The 12,534-nt window shown below is 42.2% G+C and overlaps 1 protein-coding gene across 2 annotated transcripts in view; it reads right to left on the bottom strand.

The window, feature by feature from the left end:
• The window catches only part of LOC307098846 (broad substrate specificity ATP-binding cassette transporter ABCG2-like), a 54,773-nt gene that overhangs the window by 2,658 nt on the left and 39,581 nt on the right, over positions 1-12,534 (bottom strand). For both annotated transcript variants that reach the window (XM_079769972.1, XM_079769973.1), the window contains exons 10-14: positions 11,622-11,704; positions 5,669-5,758; positions 4,437-4,561; positions 3,457-3,611; positions 690-779 (exon numbers count right to left, since the gene is read on the bottom strand). In XM_079769972.1, coding sequence (XP_079626098.1) covers positions 690-779; positions 3,457-3,611; positions 4,437-4,561; positions 5,669-5,758; positions 11,622-11,704 — 543 coding nt within the window. The remainder of the gene's footprint in view (positions 1-689; positions 780-3,456; positions 3,612-4,436; positions 4,562-5,668; positions 5,759-11,621; positions 11,705-12,534) is intronic.

Genomic DNA, 12,534 nt, shown 5'->3' with positions numbered 1-12,534 from the left:
TATTTCCTCCTAGTTTAATTCTTTATTATTCACAGTCTTTGTCACACCAGAGCAGCTAAAATTATTGTTCCCGGTATTCAAGAGGCCTATGGTTAAAATTTTGGCTTCTAATACAAAGGAAATAAAGTATTTGGCAAACAGGGAAGACCTTGGGCTATATTACCCCACAGCACCCTCCTCCTCTCCCCAATGTTATAACCCCAAAACACTATAATTAAAATGATACAATGGTTCTCAGTGACTTTTGTTAATTTATGGTAACATCTTTTGTATTGTTCTTATTTGTTTTAATCAAAACCAGTCATAATTCTTGGAAGCTGAAACTCAATTATACTATATTAAGACAGACAGTTTTCACTGGAGTTAGATTCCAAAGCTAATAATGGCTATGAATAGTATGTGGTCTTGTTTTTTTTTTTTTAATTTCCCTTGCAATATAAAATATGGAGTCTAGAAAAACAAAATGTAGTCTAGGCTCCCAGCCTCTCATGTATTTCGTTATTGAACTGAAAACCAACATTTTTTACATCAATTGGTCAATCTTCCTGCTTCGGCATGAGTTATCTCCCCACCCTTCCCCTCCCTCACACAGGAAAGCCAAGTCTTGGGACATGAGGTGGTCAGGCTTCATTCTGCTTGTCCCCAGCGTGGGAACAATAGACGAGTCACAGGGACAGAAGAGAACTTACCGCGTAGCCATACCGAGGAATGCTCAGGTACTGAAGCCATGAGAGCCAAGGCACAACGGTTGTGAGATTGACCAACAGCCCGGAAAACATCTACAGGAGAAAATCCCAGCAATCAGCACGGGTGGAGTGATTTCCTGAATTCTAAAGCTTACCGCTTTAACCCCCTACAGCCCTGGAGACATTTCTGCTAAGGCCAACGCTTTCTTGAAATTCTTTCCACTACTCTAAAGACCTACCATGTCCCTCTTGCATGTGTATTTCCTCTCTTAGCTGAGGCTGTTTGTGGTTGTGAAGGAATGACAACGTATCTATGTTTCGTTGAATTGGAAGATCCTTAATTGTGGAGGCTTTTACTCTCTCTGTAACAGCACACCACGGAAGGCCCACGGTCCTGACTGCTGTAATGATGCAACCACCATGTTCCCACCGATGGACACACCAGAACGTATCCTGAGCACCTGGTGGGCCTCTATACTTCCCTAACACAATAAGCTCTCTGATTCCCAGGGTTTGCATTCCATCTCCAAGTGACTTTAGGAATAATTTGGGGTTCAGAATGGGTGTTTAAAATAACCCAAAGCCTAGGTATAAAGTGGCAAGCTGCAGCATAAAATATGGTCAATACCTTCATTTAAAGATACCAAAAATAGCATTGCCATGGAGACCCAGGAAGGACCATTCCAAGAAGAGATGGCTACATAAAAAGAGGTTCATACAGAACTTCTCCTAACTGGCACTCTGGATGTGGGGCATAACAAGGACAATGATGTTGGTGTGACTACATTGTTGTTGTTGTTATTCCTCACCCGAGAACATTTTTTTCCACTAATTTTTTAGAGAGTGGCAGGGAGGGGGAGAGACAGAGAAATGTCAATGTGAGAGAGACACATCGATCGGTTGCCTCCCACACATGCCCCTACTCGGGTCAGGGATGGAGCCTGCAATTAAGGTACATGCCCTTGACCAGAATCAAACCCCAGACCCTTCAGTCCACAGGCCAACACTTTAACCACTGAGCAAAACTGGTTAGGGCCATATTTTTTAACTTGATATAACCAAGTGTTCAGTATATAACATCTCCCAGTAAAATAAGATTTTATATGCGGTTTTAAAAGTTCTATATAAGTCAACCAGGGCCAGGGATTGAACCTGCAACCCTTCAATGTGCAGGTCGACACTCTAACCATTTAACCACACCAGCCAGGGCAAAGGATATTTTATTTATTGGACATTATAGGAAAATTGTGCAAGGTTTATCACTTTCTCAATAATGTTTAGATTGGTAGTTTTCAATGGCCAGACTGTGCTATTAACAATTTTTTCAAGGCATCTACTCCTAACACTAGCAGAAAGGATACATGTAGTAAGTAAATAGGCTAAGTGTTCCTGTTTACTTGATGTAATATGGGGAAATGTGCTGACTCGACAATTTACTACCTTTTTTTTTCATTTCATGGCACATATAAACTAGGTTCTAAAATTCTGTGGCACGCCAAAAAAATATATTTTTTGCCTATCTGACAAAAAAACAACAACACAGGTATAATTTTGATTCACTCACACTGGATGGGTATTGTTGTGTTGGCTGTTGTCATTTTTTTATTTGATAGTCTAAGGGAAAAGAGGTCAGTGCCCCTGACTAAATAGTCAGGTATTGTATGTTGTAAAAATTCTTGCATCACACCATTGTGCCTTTTATAGGACACCTGTTGAAAATCGCTGTACTAAGTGGTTCTCTTCACCTATGTAAAAGTTAGGGCATGTAAGATTAGGATTAAGTAACCATTAAAAAATAAGGTACCAGAAATATATTGATATAAGAGAATGTCAAGAACCCAGAAAGGAGGGGACCTAGTATTATGTGGACTTTGGAATATTTCACTATTTTTAAAACACTCCTTTTCAAAACAGAGGAGTGACCAGTGCCACACAACATGTTCTGTTTTTCATGGAGCTTAGCTTCTCCCTTGGAAAGTATTTGATCCAAACAAACCCTCTCAGCTGCTGGGGAAATGAGCCAGCAGTTCTCTAACACCAGCACAGAAGTCCGGCAATGAACCTGCCATTTCTATGAGGGAATCTTCCAATCAAAATTTTTCTGGTTTTGCCCTGGCCAGTTTGGCTAGGTGGTTAGAGTGTTGGCCCATGGACCAAAGGAATGCCAGTTCAATTCCCACTCAAGGACATGTACCTCAGTTGCAGGTTCCATCCCCTGCCCAGGTCAGGGAGAGTGTGGGAGGCAACCAGTCCATATGTCTCTCTCTTGTATCCCTCTCTCTCTCTCTCTCTCTCTCTCTCTCTCTCTCTCTCTCTCTCTCTCTCTTTCCCTCCCTCCCTCCCTCCCTCCTTCCCTCCTCTCTCCCCCTACTTCCCCCCATTCCATTCTCTCTTTAAAGACCAATGGAAAAATATCCTGGGGTGAGGATTTAAAAACAAAAGAAAAATACTTTTCTGGTTTTGAAGTTCTCAGTCATCAAGGTTTCCCTGTATGTCACCAAGAAGCATCTTTTAAAATCTTACTTGTAAAAACATGTTAACTAAAGTTATAGTAACTAGATTAGAATAGTAGCAAAAAAAAGGCTGGGTAAGGTGGAGAAAAAGCTGGTACATTCTCTAATATAAGTTATATTTTAATATATGGCTTCCTTAAAGTTAAGGGTCCCATTGACATAATCCTCTAAGCAGGTTTTCCATGACAGGTAAACTTTTGGGAAGAAATGAGGGGAAAGAAATAATTACTTCTCAGAGAAGCACAGTTCCTACTCACCATCATAAACACAAAGGAGATGGTCATGAGAAGGGTTGCTATGGATACCACACTCTGACCTGCTGCTATGGCCAGTGCCATAGAACTGGCCGCATAAGCCACCATGATAAGGGAAAACATCATGATGAAGAAGGCCTCCGCCTTCGGCTTCAATCCTTAGGAAGGAAAGAGGAGGTTAATCCAGCCGCCTAGGTCCCTGTGTGTTTGGGATTGTTTATTGTGCAAACACTATAATATTTGAAGAAATGAATATTAGCATGAAAAAATGTATCCTCCATCCAATTAACCCGAGTCAACCAATTCCCTTGCCCCCATATAACTATACAGAATGATTCAGTTTTCTTTTTTATACTACTGCATGAGCACATTACAACCTAATACCTGTGCTCCCTGTTATGCAATTATTACCCATTTCTGAGTGCCTGAGGTGGAGGGCTGGAGGCTACACACCTGGCCAGAATCCTACTGCCTTCTCCTAAGAAGGAAACTTGTCAAGAGCACATGCTTTCCCCCGAGACATCACCACATTCCTCACCGTTTGCTGTAACAGTGACAGTGGAGAAACTGGGAGATCAGGACCCCATGACCTCCCAGGAGTGTCACTCTCTGAGGGAGTGCTGCCAGAACCCAGGTCTCTGAGACAAATACCACAGCGCTTGGGATTGAGGATGGGGTTAAATGAAGTTTCACAAAACTACTGCATAAGCTGTAATGGGACACTATTACGGGTCATACACTATATTGTGTATGATATTGGAGCAGCCACAAGAATACTAATCAGGAGCCGAGGATCCAGGTTCTGTGCCTAACTGTTTATGGCACACCCTTTATTTGTAAAATGGAGGCTTAAACTCAGTCAGTGGATCTTGTCCTATAGTGCTTTGTCAAAAATATATATATATACATGCTTGCAAAAAGAAATTAGCTTCCTCTCACATCCAAGACTACAGAAATATAATAATTTTTAACTTATTGCTTACCTAACAAGAAGTATGTTATACAGGTAAATATAACACTTGGTATCATCCTCATTGGTAGTAAATCAGATAGGAGTTTCCCAAAGAAATAAGATGACACTCTGTAGTATCCACTGATATATTCATGCCTAAAAAACAAAAGTGCACACCATGCATCCCACTTTAGTTTAAGAAGGCACAGGCCGGATGATGAAACCATTTGCTGTCTTGATTTCTGCCACCAGCAGGGGTCTAACAACTACAGCTTCTCAATCCTCCAGGCTAACCCACCACCTTCACCCAGTCAGCATCAGGCTCCATCTCAGGGCCACGCCTCCCCTGAGACCTGGCTCCCAAGAGCTCTGTGCAAGGACTCCTCTTCTCATTCTAGAATTCCCTCCCGATGCCGCCCACTTTGCCCTCAGGACTCCAGGTGAACACATTTTGCATCTCCTCCCTCTCCTATGTCTCTGGGTTTCTGTGAAAAAGAACTTCAGTAGCTGATCTCAGTGGTCACACAGGCTTTGCTTTCTCCCTACTTCTGACTATGAAGAAGGTCGTGCTGCTATTCTCCACACCCCCCAAGTAGAGCTTCGGGTCACTAAACCTTCTCTTTCCATTCTCATGATGAAGAAAAACATGGCACTTCTTCCTTCAATGATCATGCCTCCCAACCATACATGCCTGTTCAATTATCAAATCCTCCCCAGTGAAGACCTAGGTCCCTCCTCTTCCTGACATCCTCCTCCGTTGAGTCCAAACTCTTCCACAAACTTCATTCTTTCCCTCTCTAACAATTCCTTTCCTCCAGCTTGTAAATATGGGCAAATCTCTTCCCACTTTGAAAAACACAAGAAACAAACCAGCTGCCTCTGGCTCTTCCATCCTCCCTTCCATTGAGGGCTAAGCTTGGTCTATAGTCTTTGTCAACTTAACTTCCCCATCTTCAATTTACAATTTAACCCTCTACTTTCTCTCTACCGAGCTCCTTTTCATGTGAAGGTCCTCGTGACTTCTTATTTGTTAAAACAAAAAGATCTTTTTCAGCCTCTGTACCATTTGTCTTTGCAGCCATACCCTAATCTTTAAACTCCCCTTTCCCTTGCTCTCATGGTTTCTCTCCCAGCCGCGGACTGCTTTTTCTCAATGAACACTGGTAATCCCCAGGGACCAATCCGTGCCAACTTCTGGACGTGACCAGTTTGACCACCAGCCCTGACACTGGACAGCGCCCTCCCCGGAACAGACACACTCACATGAAGATCTTTTTCTCCACCACGAAGAGCTCCACGGCCGTTACGCTGCTGAAACACTGGTTGGTGGTCAGGAAGAAGAGCACCCCAGCTCTGCGGGGAGAGAAGGGGAAGGAGCACTGCGTCAACTACGCGTCCTTAGAGCATTCCTGCCTGCTGAACTGTTTCCTCGCATGATAAATGTTAAACAACTGCTCAGGTTAAAACAGTGAGGGAGGGGAAGAGCGAGTCCCTCAGGTCTCTCCCCATCCCACTTATTTCCACAGCGGTGTCCCCAAATTCACAGCCCTGGGTTGCCATGGATTGAACTGTCTTCCCCAAATACCTATGTGGAAGCCCTCAAGGTGATGATATTTAAAAGTGGCATCTTTGGAAGGTAATTACATTTAGATGAGGTCATGGGGGAGGTCCCTCATGACAAGATGAGTGCCCTGAGAAGAAGAGGGGGAGACATCAGAGCTCTCTGTGCCATGCCAGGACTTAGCAGGAGGCAGAAAGCAGGAAGAGGCCCTCAGCAGACACTGACCATCCTGGCACCCGAGTCTCCAGAATTGTAAGAAACACATTTCTGTTGTTTAACCCATCCCGTCTGTGGTTCTTTGTTATGGCAGCCAAGGTGATGATGACCCAGGTCACAAAATGCTACCGCCTTTAATGTTAACTAACAAAAACACAAGTACCGTCCTAATGCATGAACAGAGAAGTAGTCAAGGAAAGCCTGCAAAAGTTTAAAGCCTCTATTAGCGGCTTTTTAAAGCAAAGAAGGAACTAAGACATGAGGATGCAAAATGGAAGAGTGGAGTGACATCTCTAGCAATACCTCCTTAGATACATTCACCACACAGTCATCAGAAGAACCTTCGTATTATCCTGGACGACCCACTGCCAGCATGCTTTCCAATGTGCTCAAAATGAAAGCAAATCTCTCTCAGTAAAATAATTAAGGTTTAAAAAGGAAAGTACTCACAATGGAATACTATGCTGCTATAAAAAAGGAGGAATTCTTACCATTTGCAGCAGCATGGATGGACCTGGAGGGCATTATGTTAAGTGAAATAAGCCAGGCAATGAAAGAAAAATACCACATGATCTCACTCATTTATGGAAAATAAAGAACATTATAACCTGATGAATAAAAAGATAGATACAGAGGCAGTAAAGCACCGAACGGACTGTCAAATTACGGCAGGAACGCTGGGGAATGTTGGGGAGGGGGGAAAAGAGATCAACCAAAGGACTTGTATGCATTCATATAAGCACACCAATGGACACAAGACACTGGGGTGGGTTGGGATGAGGGCATGTGACAGGGGGTAGGAGACGCTGGGAGAAGGTCAATGGGGAAAAAAAGGAGACTATTATATATATTAGTACATTATATATATGTACTAATATATATAATACTTTAAACAATAAAAAAATATTAAAAAAATAAAATAAAAAGAAAAGTACTCAGTTTATCTACCCTTTGATAAAAATATAAATGTTATGAAAGCATGCCACCACACATGAAACAGTCTTGGTTGGGCTTCCCTGTTAAGACAAAACAATTTAATTAACATTAAGGATGCCAACTGAAACTAAGAGAGGAAGTGGCACATTATGTAAATCCAAGGGTACAACCCCAGAAATAAAGGGTCTATAGATACTCATTGTCTTTACCACCAATAATCTCTATATATAAAAGTCTAAGCGACCGAAAGACTGGAACAACCGGTCACTATTAAGCACACTGACCATCAGGGGGCAGACGCTCAATGCAGGAGCTGCCCCCTGGTAATCACTGTGCTCCCACAGTGGGAGCGCCACTCAGCTGACAGACTCATCCTGGAGGCCCACTGCCCGGCGGCAGCCACTCCCTCAGTAGTCCTGCAGGTCCAGTCTCCAGAGAATGGGCCAGGCACCGATGGACCAGTACAACTGATCCCAACAGCACTGCTGGCCTCCTGGAAGTCCCTCCTTCCCCTCCCTAGACTCTCGGCAAGGAAGAAAGGATATAAAAGCGGCTGCCAGGTGACTCCCAACAACCAGCACAAATATCAGCAGGACGGATCCGGATCCCAGGTCAGCAGGGGCATCCCACCGCCTGACTGGAGAGCCAATAGCATCCTGCTCACCCCACCCCCAACCCTTCTTGAGATCCCACCCATGTATGAATTTCGTGCACTGGGCCTCTAGTAATGATAATAAAGAACAGAATTTAGGCAACAGTCTGATTTCAAAGTATTTATATAATAATGAATAAATGGGAAATAATCAGGCCCAGTACACAAGCAGCTATGCAACTTTTTCAAATTAAAAAACAAACAAACAAAAAAAAACAATATCAAAGGAAAAGCTAATATCAGAAACATGGGACATGGCAACATTCTGCTCAATTTGTTAATTGAACAACACAATAATGTCAATAATGAGTCTGCACTAGTAGATAGTGAAATTCCTATTACATCATAAGATCATTTATTTTATAGTAAAAACAGTTTTTATTTTTAAAGAATTTACTATATTCTGATTCCTTTTAAGGAGTACAATAACCATTCTGCCACTAGACTTTTCCAGCCTGCTGTCTCACCCCAGATCCTGAATGAGCAGCAGCCACCACCCAGATTTCCAGCTTCCAGTCGGCCCTGCAACCCATTATCCAGATTGGCATGTGCCAATAACTGAATCGATCCTGCTGCTCTTTCTCCTGATCAATAAAGGTAGCAGTCAAGGGGAGATTGCTGACAGCAACCAAGACCTCAGTTCAGTCCTGAACGGGTTTTTCCAACAATTGCAACTGAGCTTTCCTTCAGTCCCTAGTTTTGTTGTGCCGCTAAAAATGTAGACAAACCATAATTGCTTAATGGGTAACATTACTTCCTAACAACCCCTACATTTTTCAACTTTGGACATTAAGAGGTCAGCATTTAATGGTGATTTTTAAAAAGTACAGTAAGTAAAGTTTAAAGTTTAAAAATAAAACATCTTGTCCATTGTACAGATTAGAGAAAAAACGAACAGAGCCTTTCCCTGGGATAGTTCATTCCCAAAGAAGAAAAGCAAAGCACTGGCCTCCAGAGATATTTTAACTGATGAAAAACTGATAGCAAACGTAAGTCAACCAAAATAAATCCAATGCTCTATTTCTCCAGAAACAGCTAAAGTTCTCCTTTATTTCTCTGGGTTCTTCTCCTAAGATCTCCCATGGCTAGACTTCCAGTGCCTCTTTAAATTCCAGTTAAGGACAGGTGTCCAAATGCTTTTTTTTCCAAATGCTTCCCACTGCACAACACAAAAGGTGCAGAGACCCTAGATCCTGTGATAAGTTAAAATACGGCATCTGTAAAGGCACAAGCCATTAACTACAAGCAAGTTTGGAAACTGTGCCGATAAGAGCACAGCCCTCGTGAAAGGAGAGAGAAAACAACGGCATAAGTCTGAAGAGGAGTTGCCATAATAATCTCATTGTAGAAGGACACTATCTGATTCCATCCAGGAAATATATTTTCTACCTGAGTGAGAAATTTTCATGCTTTTTCTTTCTTGCATGAAAAAAAAAAAATCACCCTTTTCTAGACATCAGCTTACATTCAACTAAAGCCACTGAAACTTTCAGCAATAGTAAAATGGGGATAATACCACCCACCCCTCTGGGCAGGAGAGTTCCCTGAGATCATGGGTAGAAAGCCGGGAGCACAGCGCCTGACACAAGGCAGCTCTCGATACCCAAAGCACAGGGGAACTCTGCTGTCTGCAACTCGCTGAGCACCTGTACTCACACCTGTCATGAGCCCATTGCAAAGTCTTATCATGAAACAATATTTTTAAGGGCACAATGTGACTGGAACTCAGAAAGGTAAACTGAAAAAGTGCTAAGCATATACCATAACCACACACACACAAAGAGCCTAATATGTAAAAATTAATTTAAAAAGTAAAAGCTAATTTCAGGAGCATGGGACCTAGAATAATTCAGATCAATTTGTTAAGTCTTACATCTAATAGTAGTACAATAATGTTCACAATGATTCTGAACTAGTATATAGTGAAAATCCTTCTAAATTACAAGAATTTATTTTATCATAAACTAGAGGCCTGGTGCACAAAATTCGTGCATGGGGGGGGGGGGGTCACTCAGCCCAGCCTGCACCTCTCCAATCTAGGACCTCTCGGGAGATGTCAGACTGCCTCTCACAATCCGGGACCACTGGCTCCTAACTGCTCACCTGCCTGCCTGATCACCCCTAACTGCTCCCCTACTGGCCTGATCGCCCCTAACTGCCTCTGCCTTGCCCCGCACCCGGGACCCAGGATTCCCTCCTCCGGCCAGTCGCAGGCACCCAGGACCTAGGCCAGCTTCACCCGGGCTGGCCGCATCCACAGGGGACTGCGGGCGGGTGGCTTCGCCTGGGCCACAGCCGCAGGTGCCCGGGACCACAGGGCGGGTGGCTTGTCCCTCTCTGGGGCCACAGCCTGGCAGGTCCCCATTCCTCTCTCCCCAGTGTTAAGTGTCTGAGTAGTTTTGGCCCGAGGGCGCAAGGGCACGAGGGTGTGAGGGCATGATGACTATTTGCATATTAGCTCTTTATTATATAGGACACTTTTTGTTAAATAATTAAATGTATTCTAATTCTTTTCTGGTAGTACTCCATATTATATCAAACAAATAAAAATAGAATGGAAATCAACTCAGCAAAACTAAAAAATAAATAAACTGGACTAAGAGAAAATTTATAACTGTGTGTATTAAAGGACACTATCAATATACAGTATAACGAACAGAATGGGAGAATATATTTGCAAATTTATATCTGGTAAGGGGTAAATAGCCAGATATATAAAAAAGTCTTACAGCTCAACAATAAAAACATCCAATTAAAAAATGGGCAAATGGCTTGAGTAAGCATTTTCCCAAAGAAGACATATAAAAGGCCAATAACCACATGAAAAGATGCTCAGCATCACTAATCACTAGGGAAATGCAAATCAAAACCACAAAGAGATACCAATTCAACCAATTAGGGTGGCTATTATAATGGGCGAGGAGGGGAAATGACAAAAAATAAATACCAACAACAAAATAAAAACCACACACACACAAAAAAACACACCCAAAAATAACAAGTGTAGACCTGGTTGGGGAGAAATTGAAACACTTGTGCACTGCTAGTAGAAATTCAAAATAGTGTAGCTGCTACAGTAAAGAGGATGGCGGTTCCTAAAAAAAAAAAAATTAATAGAATTATGAAATGATCTAGTAACTCCACTTCTGGGTATATATCCAAAAGAATTGAAAGCAGAGACTCAAACAGATATTTAGTTATACACCCATGTTCACAGCAACATTATTCACAACAGCCAAAAGGTAGAAATAGTCCATATCTCCATGGACAGATAAATGAATAAACAAAATGTGGCGAATAAAACAAGTAAACAAAATATTGCCAAAGGTATATTATTCAACCTTTAAAAGGAAGAAATTGTGACACAGGCTACAGCATAGATGAACCTTGAAGATACTATGCTAAGGGAAATAAGCCAATCACCAAGGACAAATACTGTATGATACACTTATATGAGATACCTACAATCGTCAAATTCAGAGACAGAAAGTAAAATGGTGGTTCCCAGGGGCTGAAAAGGGGTTGCGGTACGGAATTGTTCAATGAGGGCAGAGATTCACTTTGGGAATGTGGGAAAAATGTTCTGGTGTTGGATGGTGGTGATTGCACAACAATGTGAATGAAATTAATGTCACTGAATTGCATGCCTAAAGCTGGACAAACTTTATGTTCTGTATTTTTTACCACTATATAGAGAGGAAAATTAAGCCTTCCACACAGCTTTCAATTCACTGACTTATCCTACTTGTCAATTCATCTTGTATTTGTCTGAAATTCAAATTCGTAATGGATTTTCATTACCTTGGAATAAGTAATAGCACTTTTGAAAACCAAGATCCAAATGTACTTACCTGTTCTGGATTCCTGTAGGGTCACTTTTTAGATCATAGAAAATGGCACCTACGACCAGTCCCAGGATAACTGTTATGATTACCTTTTCAAAAAGAGAAAAGAGTTTCAATTAAAGGTAAAAAACGTAGCACACCATTTATTATTACAAATATATACGGCTACATAAGCAACTCACTCCATGGAGATAGACACTTTAAATGGCTTGACCAAAATCCTTGGGAAAATATAAAACAGTAGGTGTTATTAGACTGCCTTCTAAATTAAAATTAAAATAATATCTGTTGTTGGGGGAGACTGAAGGAGAAGGAAGTAGGCTATTGGAAAAGCTGGATTCCTCTGGGGGCTCCCAGGCACTGCCAGTTCAGGCTGCTGGGCCCGGGAATGCCACAGAGACCAGAGAACAGTGCAAGCATCTAGCAAATTGTTGGGGAAGGAAAATAAAATTCAAGTGGCTAAGAGTTCTGGCCTGAACTCTCAACTTTTGTACTAGTGAACACTCATTGTTTTATAATATTTCAAGAGGTTTAAGTGAAAACAGGATATCTTTATTCTTAACATTAAAAACAAATATAACCTCTAAAGCACACATAGCAACATTTCTAACAATGGAATTTTGCTCATTAGGAAGTAGGGGTAAGTGGGGCACCGCCTTTCCTACCCAGGGGAGTCTCCATCCTGCATGGAAAAATGCACTGTCACTGTCAACAAGGCACTCAGCCAGCTTTCTCTGAGGGCACCAAGTGCTTCCATCACCCATTCTCCTGTCACGGCTTCTCCAGCAGCCACAGCCCCTAGGGCCCATAGCTCGCAGTGTAGAACTAAGCTGCCGATTCTTTCCCACTCTTACTACCTTCACTTAGTCCGTTTGATGAGCCCTAAGAAGACTGGATAAACATCACTGCTGTTCTTAAG

This window comes from Cnephaeus nilssonii (assembly GCF_951640355.1).
Source record: "Cnephaeus nilssonii genome assembly, chromosome: 1".
Classification (NCBI taxonomy): Eukaryota; Metazoa; Chordata; class Mammalia; order Chiroptera; family Vespertilionidae; genus Cnephaeus; species Cnephaeus nilssonii.
The sequence above is the reverse complement of the archived record's forward strand: the minus strand, read 5'-3'. Positions and strand labels throughout refer to the sequence as shown.